Below are 19,261 nucleotides of genomic sequence, written 5' to 3' on the forward strand. Positions count from 1 at the left end.
CTGCTTCATAACCACAATGCAAAACCCAACCCAAAAGCCTTTGTTTTTTTCTCTCTCTCTCTTCTTCTTAAACCTTTCTTTCTCTACATTTTTTATGCCTTGCCCTTGAGTGTTTGTTTTGTGCTTTCTTTCCTTTCTTTTGTCTGGACAGAATTGCCCCTGCTGGAAGCTGAAAACTACTGAAGCCTTTTGCTGTTGCAACTTTCTGCAAGCAAAGTTAGTTGCTTTCTATCTTTTTGCTTGTTGAATTTGCTGTTCTTTTTATCAATTGCATGCAGGGAAGTGTTTCTCTCAAAAGATTTGGGGGTTTTCAACTTCTTCTGATCCATTTTTCGTTTTTTGGTTTCCTTTCTGGAAAAAAAAAGGAGAATGGAGGGTGTTTTAGTAAATTTAGAGAATTAGAGTGTGGTTTGTTGTGAAATCTAGTGATGGATCATTTTGGATGTTTTGTCTATTTAGTAAGGGATTCTTGTGTAACTGACTGTGCTGTGTGTAATGAACATGTTGAAGAATTTTGTTCTGTAATGTAGCTTGATTTGCATTTGTTATGTAATGTTGAGCTGTTGCTACTGTGGTTAATTTATCTTCTTTTGTTTGTTAACCGCTTTTATAGATGAGATGCGGAATTTGGGGAATTTTTTGAGCTCCTAGGTGCTTGAATTTGGAAGAAATTTTTAAGGCTGATCTTGGTTGAAGTGCTGTTGCTTGAACTGAACTGAAATGAATTGAATTGAACAACCCCCTCTCTTCGGAGCTCCTTTATTGATCGAGTTTTTCTTGTAAGTGTCCGCGCCGAAATCCTATTCCGCATTTGAATTTGTGTAGAAGATTTTGTTTCCTTTTCTTGAATCAACTTTTGAGTACTTTATGAAGATGCCTGTGATGAGGTGAATTCTTAATGTATGGACTAAACTTTTTTACCTGAACAATTAAGTATGGGTTCTCTTAGTTTCCAATTCTCCATGATGTAACTAGTTAAGAAATTAGGTTTCTAGGTTGTCAAATTATGAATAACCTAAAGCATGACAAATAAGAGTTGTTATAAACTAATAACTTCAAAATCTTCGAGCTTTCGCAGGTGTAGAAAATGATTCTGACAAAGCAATATAGGTGTGTACACTCAGCTAGTTGTCAATGCACCAAGGGGCATTTAAGTGAAGATGTGTTATTCTTGGTTTTTCATCGTTTGAATTGGAACCCCAAGTTAATTGCCACTCTGTCATGTGTGTGCAAATGGTTCGATGATCTTGCGAAGCGAGTACTGTGGAAGGAGTTTTGTCGAACAAGAGCTCCTAAGATGATGCTTGATCTGCAATCAAGCGGAAGCCATAGTATTGACGGAAACTGGAGGCCCCTAGGGAAGCTGCTTACGTACTGTTCCGGATGCAAGAGAGGTGGTTTGTTCAGAAACATTCAGATCCCCGGTCACTTTGTATATCGGACTAGGTTTTCTAGAACATCAGGAAAGAGCTTTCTTTTACCACAGTGCAGAAATGATGTTTTATATGTGTCTGATCCTTGCGAACATCTTGACCAAGGTGAAGAAGGGGATTTAGGATTCTTCCGTGGAATTTTCAAGTCTTTTGCGACCTCGAATGTAAGGAGGATGCTTAATAACAAGGCTGCCAGGCTCCATCCAACAGAGGTTTGCCCTTATTGTAAGGCAAAGTTGTGGAGCATGCTGCAGGCTAACATGATCCCGCAAAGTGCTAGTTGCAGGTTGGGTTCATATGAAGATTGCATCGAGTATTATGTTTGCCTTAATGGGCACATGCTTGGGATCTGCACCCTGTTACCATTATCTGAATCAGAAGAGGCATCTGAGAAGGACTAAGATTGTAATGATTCTCAGGTATTTTCTCATACCTAAAAATAATGAGTTTTTCTTATGTTTAGTTTTCGTTTCTCTTTTCTATATAAAAACTGAACGCTAAGATTGAAAATCTTTTTTGGAATTTTCGGCAACTGGCTTCATTAAAACAAACTGAGCTAAACAGCTAAATATTTTTTCATAGGTTATCTAGTTGATTAAAATCCTCAACTAAGCTTATAGAAAATTGTGATCCAGTATTGAATACTGAGCACCCAAAATCCATTTGTCTCCAACTTAATTTTGGTGTGCCTGAATAGTGGTTGTTTTAATTTTGTTATTTGTAATTTGTGTATAAAATCCCCGTAGTTTGACTCCTCAAAAATTCCCTACAGGATAGAGTATGGGGGATCAATTAAGTCTTGACTTCTCTAAAGATAATTTCTTGGTACATTCAAGTAAAAATCATGTTAAAAGCAAGTTGCCAATTCCTCCTTTTATTATCACACATGTTAACAGAAACCACTTTATAGAATCAAGAACAAAGCCTGTTCGCCCTTTAGGGATGCTTGATAGTTCATGATTTTAGTATGGTACATATGGACAAGATACTTGGTAGTTTGAGAGGAGTCTTCACAAGTGGAAGTCAAGAAGCTTCTTCTATATTTTACCAGAGAGTAGGAAGCAAAGTTTCAAGGAGAAATTATTGGGTACTTATGGGAGCACTTAATATCTAGGTTGATTATTCTCCATCTATTAATATAATAACTTTCAAATGAAAATACAATTCTTACCATAAAAAAGAACACTGATATCTCGATAGATGGAGCGTAATCCACCAAAGTGCTCTACGAGTATGCAATAATTTCTTAAGAGTAGAAGAATACGCTGAAAGGTGTACGAATGCTTGGATTGCCTACTTTTTACTTTGAAGTCCTCACAATATGACATTTCTTCAATTATTTTGAACAGATTGGCATTCCCTATTCACATGATGTACTGGTTTGAACGCACTTCTGGAATACTCATCGGGTAAAAATTTCTGGTCAAATATGCCATTATATGAATTAAATTTAAACCATTGAGTTTGATTGATGCTGCTGCTGTGTCAACACATGCTGGCATTTTCCTACAAAGGATAGATAGTGTATGAACAAAATTTTCAACAATGAATCAAAATATTGGCTTTGTTACTGTGAACTCTGACATTCCATGAAACAATGTTTGTTGCTGTGTGAATATCTGTAGTACCCGGCTGGTAGATTTGGTTGTTCTTTAATTCATAATTGTTAAGTATCATTCTCATTCCTCTCACTCTGCTAAACCCAACCATCGTTATGAGGAGTTAAGTATATTCTTAGGCTTCATATTCTTTGTTTTGATGCGCAGCTTTAAATTATGAGAAAATGTGAGTCAATGATATAGCAGACAAGATTCTAGTAGCCTTGATTAATACAATTCAAAAAGGCCAATTTGCCATTGGGGAACAACCATGTTCACGCTTCTTTCTCACGTTGCCTGCGTTGAACCTTTATCAAGTATTCAACTATTCATGCTTAAATGAGTTATCAAAATTATATAAATCAAAACAGCTGTTTAGACTCCGACGTAAGTGCACACTAATAACGCATATGACTTCTACATGTGATTCGTTAAGTTTACAAAGAGTTGAATTGTAACACTTGGCTGTCCTAAATGGATTGGAAAGGAAAAAGTAATTGATTCGTTTCGACTGATTTCAAGCCTTCAAGGGGAAGCGAAAATGGTGGATGGTCATAGAGAACGACTTTGTAACCTTCACATTAAATAGATTAAAGTAGGTGATTTGCTTAACAAGTTGCAGTAAATTTTCTACTCAGTTTCTTCTTCGTCCTTTCGAAAGTCCAACCCAGAAATTGTCATCCTTCCAATGTTAACTGCACAATGGAAATCACCAAACAAAATGTGTGATGGAAGAATGAAAGAGGAATCATTTAAACAATGCAGAACTTGTGAAAGGAAATGTCTTAAACTGATACTGCTATTTGAAAGTGGCGATTTAACATTTCAAAAGAATGCAAGGTTCCTTCATTTGCAAGATAACCTTACAAAACTCTATCAGGAAGCCATGTGTCAGGATGCAAATACATGCCATGAAGGTAGCATCAAAATATCCTCGCACGGTTTATGATGTAGATTTCTGTTAACAAAATTGATTCCAAGAAGAGAAATGCCATAGTTGATTTAACAGCAGAAAAAGTATGGCATTGCCCCCTGCCCTTTTTCTTCAATTTGGTATGCACAAAAATGAAAATAACCGAAACATGGAAATGGCAAGGAATGCACCACATATTATAAAAGGTCTGGCAATTACCTAGAACGCAGTCAAATATAATCAAAATGAGTTTATCAGGATGATATTAAATATAAATATGCAGATATATTTAAACCTGGCACAACATAAACCAAGCTCCCCTCCTTCATAAAACAAACAGGAAACTACTACTAGGTGATAAAACAAACAGGAGACTACTACTAGGTGAGAGTCACATTGACATACCAACGGCGTCCAGCCCCATTAATTTCGGCATGAACTGTCTTATGTGGTCTTCGGCTGCTTTATCAGCTTTCAATGTCTGGCACTCGAAAAAAACCATGATTCTTTTCTTCCCATTATTCTGTCCAACCATACCTGTGACATCCTTCTCCCAACTGTTACAAGGTGAATGCAAAACAATGAATTGAAGATGTCATCATGTAATACTCATCAAAATGAATGGAAACTTCGATTTGTAAATGTAAAGAATGTCTAGAAGAGAAACCCCATTCATAGAATCTAACTATAGTTAATCCTAGTAGAGTCCAATAATTCCTGCACTATACTCTAGAACAAATACCAACACGATTACCCGATTAAGAAAATTCACTTTCATCTTAATACCGTTATTCTGGCTGTTTACCATAAAAATTTTACTGATTAGGTATCAAATATGATTTAAAAAAAAAAGACCCTGGTAGTATATAATGTAAAGATCACCATGCCTTACCCATGAGCATGATCAATGCTATTGAACCGAGCAGCATCATGACCTTTGCATTCGACAATAGTAACTTGTTCTTTCTTTGTCTGTTTCAACAAAACCAAACAGGCAATGAAGTGCATGATGAACAGCTAAAGATAAACAACACAGAAGTCATGGTTAGTACATTGAAATCTGTGATTGTAAGCTTGATGAGGCGATAATCCTCACCCCTACTGCATTCCCTTTCACAAGGCAATTCTTACGCCGTAGAAAAAATTGGAAAAGAGAAACACGTAAGTAATCATATTAAATGGAGAAAACTGAGAATGTACATAAAAAAAAACCTATAGATTCACATAGGACCATGAGAAAGTAATCAACATAAAATAAATCAACAAGGTGTAAAATAAATCCAACTCAACATCTTTTGCGATTCTGGGAAGAGTTACTCGTTGGAGGGAGGATAATGAAAGTTGTAAGCTGTGTTTAAAGTTTAAGTTTGACAATTTTAATAAGAAGCAAGTAATTCAGCTTAGATTCAATGGTATACAATCTAAAACAGAACAAATAACAAAACTCCGCTGTCAAAACACGCTATCCGTTTACCTAAAGCGCATTTAGAAAGAAAATTTCCAATGATAATCCCCAATCCAATGAAGAGAAAGGCAGACTAATCACCAACACTGGCTCTATTTCTATGAAAGGGTGCAATTGATTTAGACCCTACATTTATCTCATGGCATGATCTAGGTCTGTGCCTCATTTTTCATCAAGCAAACTCAAATGATATTAGATTAACGAGCGGTTCGCTGTAAAGCATTTGGCATTTCATAGAGTTTAGGGAAGAGCTGCACCCGAATCGTGTAATGTAGACAGTCTAACCTATTGCAAACATTAGTGGCTCTATTGATTGAACTTCTGACTTCATAGACAACTCAACCGTTACTTCAAGGTTACTTGAAACCCAGTGATAATTGCAAACACACAAAGAAATTCAATTTGCTAGCACTAGAGGAAACTATTAAAGTATCACTTTTTGGTTTATATTCTAACTAATATTCAATAGTACCTAAACTCAAATTTCAGTCTTCCTAAACACATTCACAAAATTGAAAATTACTTCAAAAAGAAATAATTAAAAAAATTATAGATAATAATATACCAGAGCCATGAAGACCATAGCAGATAGAATGGGGAAGTTGGATGAAGTGTCCCGATAAAGAACCACTTGGTAACAATGCTATTGATGCCATTCCTTCCATCTCCTCCATCTTCTCTTCTATCTCCTCTGCCACAAAATTTTAACCTAAAAATAAGTGACGGAAAAATTGGGAAGCGAATTCAAACCAATAAAGTTTGGATTTTTAATATTATCAACAGCTCATGATCAAAGACCAAATTTTAAAATAAGAGGAAAAAAATAAAACACTGACCCATTGGGCAGTTAAGTTGGTTATGTTGAATGACACAGTGACACTGCAAACTGTGAAAGCGAAAGGAAGAGAAGCTTGGTCCTTGGAGACGAAATTGAATGATGGAAAACGAAACCGACTCAAAGTAGCGGCATCAGTTATTAGCCGACGGTTGCCGTTTTGTGGCTCCCTGTTACTCTCACCTTTACACTTCACGACTTGTCGTTTAACCCTCTTCTCACCCTTTTTTTTTTTTTTTGTCACTACCTCTCACCTTTTCTTTCGTTGATGAACAACTAATTTTGTGCTAAATCATTGAAAAGGTCTTTTTTAAAAAAGAAAAATGATAGAAGATTTTGTCAAAATAAACATCTTGAAATTATGGAAAAAGGAGTTTTTTTTTTTATCGAAAATAGGAAGACTCAAACTCGCAACTTTTTAAGTGAATATGAGAAGACTATCACATTTAAACTATTATTCATTGGAAAAAAAATAGGATTTAATTGAAAAGAGATTTTGTTTAGCTCATTTTTAAATGTTTTCTGTTTACCTCTTTACTTATTATATTTGGTACCAATAATTTAGAATTTAGAATTTATTATTATACTTTAAAATTTAGAGTTCATGATATTTTATTTTCTATTTTTTTTAATTTATTTTTAATAATAAGTTAATTTTTAAAAAATACTTTACTTTTTTTTTTGGAGTGCATTATTCTTCACCACTTAATATTAATTGTAAAGATATTTATAACAAGATTTATTTATGACATTTTATACCGATTATCTAATTAAATTCATATTTAGATGAGTCCGTAAATTCATGTATCTAATCAAATTTACGTGTTTAGATAAGCAGATGAAGTCATGTGTTTAGATGGGTTGGTTCCACGATCACCGATTCCTCGCCCGGATGGACGGCCCACTCAGCTGCCACCGTGCCCATGGGCGAATCGCCACTACGGTTGCTGCCCACACCTGTTTCCCTCTGACGGACAACCCTCTTGGCCGCTCAAACAAACCCCTCCTCCCCCCTCTGCTCCTTGTCCTTTTCATACATTAAGAAAATTCAATTACTTGCTGTTAGACAAAATATAATTTTTATAAGAAAATTATAAAAAGAAATAATTAATTATTTGGTAATGTTCCTATATATAATATTTATATCTATTTTAAATTAAATTAGATCATTTGATAGTTGGTTATTTATTTAAATTTTGAAATTAACATCAAGCAAGAAGTGCGAGAACAGTTACAAGAAATTCAAATTTTCTGCAAGTGGTGTACAAATGGTAACTGTTAGCTGATATTAGGCTAGTCTATAAATAGAGCTTTAAGAAAACATTATAATCAGTTCAGTTTTTCTTGGAAAACGCTTAGAAACCCAAAAAATGCTCTCAACCCCTTGGCATCACAGAGTAAAATTGGAAATCTTAAGTAATTCCTCTGAACTTAAACACTTGTACTTTGTTTTTTTCCAGTTTTTATTAATAAAATTCCTCTACTTTTACGTCTTTTTCTCTTTTACGTTTGTGTTTCTTCCTTCATCTTCTTTTTAATTTCCTGTTTGTTTTAATTTCTGCATTTTACTTTGCCTCCGACACCTTGCATGTTTTCTTTTCATCTTTAATTTTACTTTCGAAACTACAATTGAGACCTTGAGACATCCACAAAAGGAGTCGTTTCCGCTCCTTAAATTAAGATTGTGAAACAAAACTCGAAAATTATTGATTTATTTGTTGTTAACAATGGAACAAAAATTTGAGTAAAACAAATTGGCACGCTCGGTGGGACCTTGTCAATAGATTGTAGTTTGTCAAAAGAAAAAGCAAGAGTTTTGAATTTGCATGTGGTTGCGCAGTGGTAAGTTCGTGCGTCCAGAGCCAAGAAAATCAGTGTTAGTTGACATGTCAAATACTTCTGCAGCATCTTCTTCTACTTCTAGTGATGAGATTAGAGGAAATGAATCCGAAAATTCTCCTGTGGTTTCAAACGCAGAGCCTACCTTGATGTCAGTGAGGCATGATGGCGTTGGCCATGCCCATACAGGGTTAAATGCAACTCACATAAATACCGTGGGGTGGCTGCCATATATGGCTTGCCACCGGGGTATGTCCCCTCCATGGTGACACAAGGATTGCCTGTGCCTCTCTACTCAACTTTTCAAAATCCTATTTATCAAAATCCATATGGCATGTCAAATGTACCTGTTTCTGGGGTGTCAGGTTCACACGTATCACAACAAAATTTTTCATATTCTATTAATACAAGAAATAACAGTGCATCTAATTCTACTAAATCCACTGTCACTAGGGTAGAAAATTCTAGACTTGTATTTCCTGACATGTCAAGAGCAATGCCTGTTAATCAACCTAGTTAAACTGTGGGATCTTTAGCAAATATTAGGCAACAGATGGATGAAAGTCACCATGATCTAGTAAACATGTTAACTCATCAAATGGTGACAGTTTTAAATCCTCTTTTAGAAAACACAAACACTAGAATTGAACAATTAAATAGGCAAGTTAATAGGATTGCTACTGTGGTAAATTTAGAAGAAAATGATAACCAGGGTTTAAGATTTGATAATGTCAATCAAAATGGTGGAGCAATTCCTAATTATGATGTCCATATGCCTAGACATGGTCAAAATGCTGATGATATGTTAGAAAGACTTAGGCAAAACAACTTAGGGGAGCATTATAATCTAACAAGAAATGTTGAACAAGTTTTAAACCGTTTGGAATTTAATGTTGGTTGCTTAAATAGACCATATTTTGTGTCTGCTTTTCCTGAATGTGTCCAACAAGCAGAGCTCCCAAGGGGTTGAAAAATTTCAAAATCCCTTACAAAATTTTCTGGAGAAGAAAATGAGTCTACAGTAGAGCATATTGCTCGATATACTGTTGAAATTGGAGAAGCAGCTTCTAATGAATATCTCAAGATGAGATACTTTCCTTCTTCTTTAACAAAAAATGCATTCACATGGTTCTCCAACTTGAGACCAAATTCTATTCATTCTTGGGCACAGTTAGAAAGAAATTTTCATAATCAGTTTTTTCGAGGTGAATTGAAAGTTAGTCTTATGGATTTATTCTCTGTCAAACGTGCAGAAGGAGAATCCATTGATACTTATTTGGTGCGATTTAGAAACATGAGAAATAAGTGTTTTACTCCGATTCTGGAAACTGAAGTTGTCAAAATAGCTACTAATGGGTTAGAATTTGAGATCTTTCCCAGTTAGCTGAAAGAGTAAGACAGATAGAACAAATTAAGAAAGAAAAAGAAAATTTTAAAAAGGATTCAAAAAAAGTTGCATATGTTTATTGTTTTTCTGATAGTAGTGATTCAGATGAGAAAGAGATTTATATTGCTGAATTATGTGGGGGTCCTCCTTATGTATGCAAATCTTTGAAGCCTGTTAAAGGAAAAGAAAAAGTTTCTTCTTATTCTAAAGTTGAAAATAAGACTTATTCTTTTGATATTTCTAAGGCAGATCAAATATTTGAGGTTTTTTAAAAGATAAACAGCTTATTTTACCAGAAGGAAAAAAAATGCCTTCAGCTGATGAAATAAAGAATAAAAAATTTTGTAAGTTTCATCAGGTATTTTCACACACCACTAATAATTGCGTCCGTTTCAGGGACTTGATACAAAAAGCAATTGAGGAGGAAAGATTGAAGTTTGAGGATAAAACTATTATGAAGGTGGACACTGAACCATTTGCTGCTGACTCAAATTATGTTGAGCCATTCAATTTGTCAATCAACATGGTAAAAGTTGATGCCACAATGGTTAGTGCTAAAGATGAAAATAAAGACCTGAGAGTCTTTGAGCAAGATAAGAAGTCAGTTTATCCTCGTCCTGGTGAGGATCTGTTAGATTTTTTGTTGAGAATTAAAGAATCTGACAGTACCATCGCCATGTGCCCAAAGTGCAATGTTGTTTTTGACAAGGAAGCTGCAAAAGAGTTTGAAAAGTACAAAGTTGAAGAGAAAGAAAAGGCTGAGTTGAGAAAGAAGATTGCTGAAAAAGAAAATGAAACTAACGAGCTAAAGCGGAAGATAGCCGAGGGAAAATAAAAGTTGGGCGGTCAAACTCCTTTGAACAAGTGCGTCAACAACACTGGGGTATAACCCGTCAACCAGAAGATGAAGACTATGGTCATGATTGATGGAAAACTTGATGAATTTTCTCAAAAGACAAGAGTTCCTCCACCAAAATTTCAAACAATAAATGGGTCCAGAATGTGAGAAATATGCAGAATCAACCTACTACTTTTGCAAGAGGAAAAAACAAATGGGTGAAGTCTAGACCTTTCAAGCCTAGGTACTATGAGTCTCAGTTATGGAATATGAATCATGCAGAAAACGGAGGTAGTATATATATTCTAAAAAATGTGCATATTCCCTCAAAACCAATTTATTCTTGTTATAATCCTAACATGCACCAGGTTCCTAATTATTCTTCTTGGCCAAATTGTCAAAATATTCCAAAATATTCTCCTTTTACAACTTTTGAGCAGAAAGAGAATATATCTGAGTATGTTCCTTTGGATCCATACAAGGGACATGGAGTAGATTTTCCTCCTTTGCCAACCATGGCCAAGTCTGCATAAACAGGAAATTCTTCTAATCACCCTAAATGCAATAAAAATGTCAAGAAAAATCTTACTGGGAAGAGGGCAATGGTTGAAAATAAGGGAGAAAAGGATGAAGATTTAATTACTGATAATTTTGACACTGGTTTTTATGACAGCTTAGAAGCAATATTTGGTGTTAAGAAACCTATAGCTGTGGTGTCAATACTGCCTGAGGAGTATAGTCAAGTCCAGGAAGTAGAGTCATTAGAAGATGATTGTTATGATGTCTTCCCTGGAAGCGAATGCTTATTGCTAGATGACAATATGTGTGGTGGAGGATTATTTGAGAAGCCTACTGAAAATGATAAGGAACACTTGCGTCCACTGCATATCAAGGCTCGTGTTGATGGAAGGATAGTCAATAAGATTTTGGTTGACGGGGGAGCTGCTGTTAATCTCATGCCTGAAAGAATGATGGGAAGGCTTGGAAAGACTGAAAAAGATCTGATTAAAAGTAGCATTGGGGTAACAGATTTTAATGAAAGGACTTCTTCTGTTAGAGGTGTGGTTCTACTGTCAATTGAGGTTGGTTCTGTTAATAGGCCAACTCTATTTGTTGTGGTTTCTTCAAAGGCTGGTTTTAACTTGCTTTTGAGACATGATTGGATTCATGGAATGGGTGCTATTCCATCCACTTTACATCAAAAATTAATTTTCTGGAATGAAGATGGAGGAGTGGAAGAAGTTCTTGCTGACAATAGTACTTGTTACTATGATGAGATGCATGTGGAGTTCAAGATGTATAATTCTGGAGTCAAGCCGCTGACAGTTGACACCAATGCATTTAATCCTGAAAATATTGAGATGTGCAAAATAGATATGAATGGTTTTATTTTGGTCCCTAAGGCCGGGGCGGATACGGCCTCAGGAGAAACTTAGATGAGCTTGACGAGCCAACTGGCTCGGCTGTCAGCCTATATGGCAGACAGAGAAGGGTGCATTGACAGTGTACCTTATGATTGTATATATGATGATGGTCCTTTAGGTTTTGAAAAAATAATACTGACACTGTAAAAAAGTTTGAAGTGCAGGATCCTTTGGAGGAAGTAGATATTGGTAACGGTGATTATCCTAGACCAACATATGTGAGCAAGATGCTTCCTGATGATTTCAAAAAAGAAATGGTGGAGATTTTGAAGGAATATTGCGACTGTTTTGTATAGAATTATGCAGAGATGCCAGGCTTGAGTCGTGAATTAGTAAAAGATCAATTGCCATTGAAAGCCAATGTTAAACCTGTCAAGCAGCCACCAAGGAGATTTGCTCCTGCAGTCGTGCAGAAGATTAAAGAAGAGATTGAAAGACTTCTTAAGGCTAAGTTTATAAGAACAACAAGGTATGTCAACTGGATTTCTAGTATTGTCCCTATCATGAAAAAGAATGAAAAATTAAGGGTTTGCATTGATTTTAGAAATTTAAATTCTGCAACACCAAAAGATGAATATCCAATGCCTATAGCTGATATGTTGATAGATTCTACTGCTGGTCATGAAATGTTAAGTTTTATGGATGGATATTCAGGTTATAATCAAATATACATAGCTGAAGAAGATGTGTCAAAAACAGCATTTAGGTGCCCAGGTGCTTTAGGAACTTTTGAATGGGTTGTGATGTCATTTAGGCTAAAAAATACTGGTGCAACTTATCAAAGGGTGATGAATAAAATTTTTCATGACTTTATTGAAAATTTTATGGAAATTTATGTTGATGATGTGGTTGTCAAATCAAATGCTAAAAAAGAGCATCTAGAAAACTTAAAAAAAAAAGCATTTGAAAGAATGAGAAAGCATAAGTTGAAAATGAATCCCTTAAAATGTGCTTTTGGTGTGAGTGCAGAAAATTTTCTTGGTTTCTTGGTACAGAAAAAAGGGATTGAAATTGACAAAAATAAGGCAAAGGCTATCTTAGAGGCTCCCCCTCCAGCTAACAAAAAGCAACTACAAGCATTTTTAGGGAAGGTCAATTACCTCAGAAGGTTCATTTCCAATCTGTCAGGAAAAACCAAGGTTTTTGCGCCTCTGATCAAGTTGAAAAAAGAGGAAGAGTTCCAATGGAAAATAGAGCATCAAGAAACTTTTGACAACATCAATCAGTATTTGACTAATCCTCCTATTATGACACCTCCAAGGCACGGAGCACCTCTAAAACTTTACGTGTCAGCTTCTGAAGTAACAATTGGTGGAATGCTGGCTCAAGAAGATGAGAATGGCAACGAGAGAGTGATTTATTATCTAAGTCGTGTGCTAAATGATGTTGAGAGCCGTTATTCTCCAATTGAGAAACTTTGTTTAGCTTTATATTTTTCTTGTTTAAAACTTAAGTACTATCTAATTCCTAGGAATGTTTATGTAATTTCTAAGTTTGATGTTCTTAAATATATGTTGTCTTCTCCAATATTGCATGGTAGACTAGGAAAATGGATGCTGGCCTTAACGAAATTTTCTTTACAATTTTGTTCCTGCAAGAGCCGTTAAGGGTCAGGTTCTAGCTGATTTCCTGGTTGATCATCCTTGTATTGACATTGATGAGAGTTTACTGGGTTTCATTGGTTTGGTGCCTTGAAAATTATATTTTGATAGTTCATGCCATAAGGGTGGTGTTGGTATAGGAATTTTAATTATTTCTCCAAGTGGCGAGCCAAGTAAATTCCACTTTGAATTGAATTATTCATGTTCCAACAATGAGGCAGAGTATGAAGCATTAATAATGGGACTGGAATTATTATTAGAAAGAGGAGTTAAAATGTAGAAATTTTTGGAGATTCACAGCTTGTAGTCCGTCAAGTATCACTTGAATATAGGTGTGTTAGTGAAAATTTAAGAAAGTATTTCAATGTGGCTACAGAGTTGTTGAGTAAATTTGATAATGTCATTGTAAGGCATGTTCCAAGGGAGTTAAATCAAGAAGCAAATGAATTAGCTCAAATTGCTTCAAAATATAAGATCAAGCCCTCAACACTAGAAAAATTGGTAAGGATAAAGGACATATTTATGCCTTTGAGAGAAAGAGAAGTGTTGTCATTAGAAAAACTAGACCCAGAAGATTGGAGAGTACCAATTGTAGAATATTTAAAAAATCCAAGTCTTAGTGTCGATAGAAAACTTAAATATAGGGCTCAAAGTTATGTTCTAATAAGTAATGTCTTGTTTAAGAAATCTGTTGACGGAAACCTCTTGACATGTTTGGGAGAAAAAAAAGCGTATTTGGCTCTTGCTGAAGTGCATGAGGGAATTTATGGTGCCCATCAATCAGGGAAAAAAATGAATTGGGTGATAAATAGGAGAAGATTGTATTGGCCAACTATTCAAAGAGATTGTATAAATTATGCCAGGTCCTGTGAAGAATGCCAAAAACATGGAAGCCTTCAACATATTCCAGCGTCAGAACTGCATGTTATAATTAAGCCATGGCCATTTAGAGGTTGGGCTCTAGATCTTATCGGACATATTCACCCACCTTCTTCTAAAGGTCATAAGTTCATTTTGGTTGGTGTTGATTATTTTTCTAAATGGGTAGAGGCTATCCCTCTGAGGGAGGTGACTCACAATGAAATAATAGATTTTATTGAGGAGCATATTGTGCATAGGTTTGGAATTTCTCAGTCTATTACCATTGATCAAGGAACCATGTTTATTGGAAAAAAGGTCATGGAATATGCCAAATCTAGGGATATAAAAATGCTTTCTTCTACACCATATTATGCCCAGGCCAATGGACAAGTGGAGGCAGCGAATAAAATTTTGATTGCATTAATTAAAAAATACATTGGAAGGCAGCCAAGAAATTAGCACCAAACTCTCAGTCAAGTTCTTTGGGCTTATCGAAATTCTCCAAGAGATTCTACTGGAACCACCCCGTATAAGTTAGTTTACGGTCATGATGCGGTGTTGCCAATTGATATTAATCTGTAAAGTATAAGGGTGGCCAGACAAGACGAAATACCAGTAGTAGATTATTGGAATTCTTTGCATGATGAGCTCAATGAACTAGATGACGAAAGGTTGAGAGCTTTAGAGCGGGTGATTCGACAAAAAGAGATTATGTCAAAATCATACAACCGCCGTGTTAAAGCAAAGACATTTGCAGTTGGAGATTTAGTGTGAAAAACAATTTTTCCTATAGAAAAAAAGTCAAAAACTTATGGTAAGTGGTCTCCAACTTGGGAAGGACTTTATGTAGTTGACAAAGTTTATTCTGGAAATACCTATAAGATTCTTGAAATCGGATCAGGAAGAAGAATTCCTTCAATAAATGGCAAATATTTAAAGGTATATAGGCCAGGCATACATGAGATAAACATTCCACATGTTTAAGGACACGAAAATATCCAGTTGAAGTGTCCAAAGAAAAAAAAATAGCAAGTGTCCAATCTCCAAAATAAGGATAGAGTGCATTCAAAAGCGAGTAATAAACAAAATTCTAAAGGTTCAAAAAGTGAAGATTGCAGACACATATTAAAATCACAAATGTTCACATAAGAAATACAAGACTAGGTTTCAAAGATCTCCTTCAAGCGAATAACTTCAGCTTGGAGAGCGGTTTGGAAGTTCCTGACTTCTTTGGCAGCTTCCTGTGAGGAGGGCATCTTCTCTTCAAGTGACTGTAAGGCTGCATTGCTACTGTCAAGCATGCTACTTGCTTTGGCAAATTGAGCCTCATTCTTTATCAAAGCAGCGTCCAGCCTACTTTTTGCTCCTCTCTTGACAGTCAGCTGTTGTTCTAAGTATCGAATCTCCTCAGATAGCTCATGAGCCCGATCTTTAGCTTTTGTAATATGGACAGCCAGGGTAGCTTTGACAGCCTCAAAAGAGGAGGTGTCTTGTTTCAATTTAGAAAGAGATTCAGTTAATTGTTGACACGATGAGATGGCTGCCTGAGAATCTGAAAATTTGGCATAAAGATCCTCATAAACTTTCCGCAAGTGAGCCAACAAAGGATCAATAGTCTCAGGATGTGGTGTAGTTGAAAAAGTTTGAAGAATATCGGAAAGCTGAGCCTTAAACTGCGGATCCGTAGCAAGTGTCAAAACAGGTTTGGATAGAATGACATTGAGTTGTTGGCTTAATGGAAGCAGGATGGAATTGTCAACAATCTTGGTTGTGGGAGGTGTAGTATGGGGCTGCTCTGTTGAAGGGTGACTTTGAATGGTAGAATAAGATTCAACTATGGCCTTCTGTGTATCCATACTACATGCATATGCTTCATTTAGACTTTCTAAATCAGCCAATAAATCATTCACTACATTAGGGGTCTGAGCATGGATGAAAGCGATGAGTATTTGTTTTTCTGACCGCTCACTTGGGGAGATTTCAGAATTTTGAAGCTAGACAAAAAATGCAAAAGCGAATGTTAACATAAAAATAAAGAAGATACAAGGAAGAGATACCAACCATCAGGCTAAATGACATGTCATACCTTATTTGCATTGGTTTTGGGTATAGGCTTATTAGATGTGGCAGCCATCATATTTTCAGTATTAGGCACGATTAAAGAAATGGTAAGAGTCACAGTGACCTAAATCAAAAAGTAAAATGAGGACAAAGGTAATAAAAAGGGGACTCAGCATGAGAAGTATCATCACCATATAAGTTCTTTAAGATGATGTTATTTCAATGTAAAAATATGTAAAAATACCTGAGAAGCAAGCCGGTCACTGGGGCTAAGAGCATTGACATCGAATTTACTGACTGATTCATCACTTGACGAGGTGTTCTCGTTGTCCCTTTCATTGTGTCGAGAGATTATCAGTCCATCAAGATTGTCATTGGATGTATTTGATGTGTCATTCTTATCATTACTACTTGAAGATATTGAAACTTCAATTGGTTCAAGTCTTCTTCTTACCCGACGGTTTGAGCAATTAAAATTGCATTTCTTTTTTCCTACAAGCTTACTAGAAGACTTTCTCAAAAGAGGATTTGCGGCAAGTGAGGTAGTTGTGTTCTCTGTAATAATAAAATATATATATATAATAATAATGAAAAAATAATTAAAACAAGTGCCATTGTGATAGCCTTAGAAGACATTGTGCATGAAGAAAATTAATAGCAACAACACAGAGAGTACATGTTACTAATAGAGGAAATTACCCTAACTAATAATAATAATAATAATAATAATAATAAAATGAGCAAATAGTTTAGTGGTAATTACCCTTTTTTGCTCTTCTCACTTGTTGCATTACAAGAACAGTGGTCATCCTTTGACAGCAAGTACTGAAAGCAACTTCAATAGAGGAGTAATAATTTTTCCACCAAAAAAAGAATGTTCTTCAGAGTAAGATTCGAGTACTCATAGTCATAAATAATACAAGGGATACTTTGCATGCCATTTTTAGGGTTAGGGTTCTTCACAATCATTAATGGAAAAGAAAAGATAAAGATGGAGCTAGCAGTAAAATCTTACCTGGAATATTGAAAAAATTAGGTATAATCAAACCTTTGTGAACAGAAAAAGCCAATCGTAATAGATAAAATTTGGGAGTACGTGGGGGTACAGAGTTGAAGAAAAAGTTTAACTAGCGTATTATCTTTCTCACATGTACCACAAGAAGATAAGAGGACTGAGTGATTTCACTTTTTGTTTAACCAATTTAAATAAATAAACAAAATAACAAAGAAAAGGGGAAAGAGTACAATACTCTTATGTACTTTCTAAATGGCGTTTCAAAATTTCATCCTTATCAACATTTATTGTTATCATTTATATACTTTAAAAAAAATAATAAATAAATAAATAAATAAACATACGTTTGTATATACTTCTCTTATTATTATAAACAACAAAATTTTTTCACTTTCAATTCCTGTATGACTTCAAGTAAAAAGTTTTGGGGGCATTATGTTAGACAAAATATAATTTTTATAAGAAAATTATAAAAAGAAATAATTAGTTATTTGGTAATATTTCTATATATAATATTTATATTTATTTTAAATTAAATTAGATCATTTGATAGTTGGTTATTTATTTAAATTTTGAAATTAACATCAAGCAAGAAGTGCGGGAACAGTTACAAGAAATTCAAATTTTTTGTAAGTGGTGTACAAATGGTAACTATTAGCTGATATTAGGCTAATCTATAAATAGAACTTTAGGAAAATATTATAATCAGTTCAGTTCTTCTTGAAAAACGCTTAGAAACCCAAAAAACGCTCTCAGTCCCTTGGTATCACAGAATAAAATTGGGAATCCTAAGTAATTCCTCTGAACTCAAACACTTGTACTTTGCTTTTTTCCAATTTTTATTAATAAAATTCCTCTACTTTTACGTCTTTTTCTCTTTTACGTTGGTGTTTCTTCCTTCATCTTCTTTTTAATTTCCTGTTTGTTTTAATTTCTGCATTTTACTTTGCCTCCGACACCTTGTATGTTTTTCTTTTCATCTTTAATTTTACTTTCGAAACTACAATTGAGACATTGAGACATCCACAAAAGGAGTCATTTTCGCTCCTTAAATTAAGATTGTGAAACAAACCTCGAAAATTGTTGATTTATTTGTTGTTAACAATGGAACAAAAATTTGAGTAAAACACACCTAATTAATATATGTGTTTCTTTGTTTTTAGATAGTTATTTTGAGTTATTTTACAAATTTTAATATTATATCTTTTATATATATATTATTGGTGATGCTACATGTACAAACTCGCTTGTCATAAAATCTAGCAACTAAGTTGACACAAGCCCAACAAAAAAAATAAGTCAATGTTTTGAACATGTACTTCAAAAATTTGTGTTGCGTATAAAATTTTTTTGTGCTTAATATATATTATTAATTGGATGTCTATGTTTTGGATACGTAGTTCTTTAAAAAAAAATTTATTCTGCAAACTTTTTATGTTCTAATTTTTTAAACATATATAAGAGAAAAAGAAGACGTAAAAGACGACCAGGACAAGATGACAACGATGATGAAGGAAGTTGCGAAGGAAAAGGGAGAAAAAATTAAACAAGAGAAGAAAAAAAGACGAGGATCATGATGACATTAAAGAAGAAGAAGAAAAAAAAGAAGATAACAACAATAATAATAAAAATAAAAAAAAAAAAGAAAGAGAAAGAAGAAGAAGATGAAGAAATAGCACAATGTATACATAATTACATATACATTTGAAAAAGCACGCTCTAACTTGGTTCAGTACTTGATTTAAAAAAAACTTGGTCGTCTAACTTTATTGTTATTCGCAGCACTGCATATCTTCTTAAGTTTGGCTCAAATTGTTATTTCGTTATATTATATCGTATCACGTATTATGACATGCTAAGCATTCCTAAGTTCTAAAATTATATTCAATGAAGTGGTAACATGCCTTGAGTTCTAAAACTATATTTAGTAAAATTTAATCTCCCCACATCATTACTATAAAAAAATTCTACACATATATCAAATTACGTAT

General features: G+C 34.6%; 3 protein-coding genes across 5 annotated transcripts; 1 reads left to right on the plus strand and 2 right to left on the minus strand.

The window, feature by feature from the left end:
- LOC112782663 (EID1-like F-box protein 2) lies at positions 1-3,010 on the plus strand. Its single transcript, XM_025825156.2, has 4 exons — positions 1-216; positions 614-779; positions 1,079-1,852; positions 2,783-3,010. Exon 3 carries the CDS (start codon positions 1,088-1,090, stop codon positions 1,832-1,834), a length of 747 nt encoding a protein of 248 aa, XP_025680941.1. The 5' UTR covers positions 1-216; positions 614-779; positions 1,079-1,087; the 3' UTR covers positions 1,835-1,852; positions 2,783-3,010.
- A 349-nt stretch (positions 3,011-3,359) lies between these two features.
- LOC112782664 (uncharacterized) lies at positions 3,360-6,567 on the minus strand. Of its 2 annotated transcripts, none has more exons than XM_025825159.2 (6): positions 6,246-6,567; positions 5,975-6,100; positions 4,997-5,070; positions 4,837-4,916; positions 4,350-4,501; positions 3,360-3,726 (listed from the first exon to the last, which is right to left on the minus strand). In XM_025825159.2, exons 1-6 carry the CDS (start codon positions 6,247-6,249, stop codon positions 3,662-3,664), a joined length of 501 nt encoding a protein of 166 aa, XP_025680944.1. In that variant the 5' UTR covers positions 6,250-6,567; the 3' UTR covers positions 3,360-3,661. The 2 variants fall into 2 exon arrangements, with proteins under 2 accessions (XP_025680944.1, XP_025680945.1); XM_025825160.3 differs by having other exon boundaries at positions 5,975-6,118; positions 6,246-6,528.
- Positions 6,568-15,236: 8,669 nt separating this feature from the next.
- On the minus strand, positions 15,237-17,481 carry LOC112782655 (uncharacterized). 2 transcript variants are annotated; one of them, XM_072229925.1, is made up of 5 exons: positions 17,271-17,481; positions 17,019-17,090; positions 16,500-16,810; positions 16,281-16,379; positions 15,237-16,188 (listed from the first exon to the last, which is right to left on the minus strand). In XM_072229925.1, exons 2-5 carry the CDS (start codon positions 17,062-17,064, stop codon positions 15,355-15,357), a joined length of 1,290 nt encoding a protein of 429 aa, XP_072086026.1. In that variant the 5' UTR covers positions 17,065-17,090; positions 17,271-17,481; the 3' UTR covers positions 15,237-15,354. The 2 variants fall into 2 exon arrangements, with proteins under 2 accessions (XP_072086026.1, XP_025680925.1); XM_025825140.2 differs by having other exon boundaries at positions 17,019-17,481.
- Positions 17,482-19,261: the final 1,780 nt, after the last annotated feature.

This window comes from Arachis hypogaea, chromosome 20, assembly GCF_003086295.3.
Source record: "Arachis hypogaea cultivar Tifrunner chromosome 20, arahy.Tifrunner.gnm2.J5K5, whole genome shotgun sequence".
NCBI lineage: Eukaryota > Viridiplantae > Streptophyta > Magnoliopsida > Fabales > Fabaceae > Arachis > Arachis hypogaea.

Excerpts from the sequence above, each read along its gene's own strand:
- LOC112782655 (XM_072229925.1), bottom strand. The coding sequence starts at position 17,064 with ATGACCACTGTTCTTGTAATGCAACAAGTGAGAAGAGCAAAAAAGG. Across the intron at positions 16,811-17,018 it reads AGTGAGAAGAGCAAAAAAGG|AGAACACAACTACCTCACTT; the intron begins GTAATTACCACT and ends TTATTATTACAG. Across the intron at positions 16,189-16,280 it reads CCAAAACCAATGCAAATAAG|CTTCAAAATTCTGAAATCTC; the intron begins GTATGACATGTC and ends TTTTTTGTCTAG.
- LOC112782663 (XM_025825156.2), top strand. The coding sequence starts at position 1,088 with ATGATTCTGACAAAGCAATATAGGTGTGTACACTCAGCTAGTTGTCAA.
- LOC112782664 (XM_025825159.2), bottom strand. Across the intron at positions 5,071-5,974 it reads CTATGGTCTTCATGGCTCTG|AATTGCCTTGTGAAAGGGAA; the intron begins GTATATTATTAT and ends CTACGGCGTAAG. Across the intron at positions 4,502-4,836 it reads AGCATTGATCATGCTCATGG|TTGGGAGAAGGATGTCACAG; the intron begins GTAAGGCATGGT and ends ACCTTGTAACAG.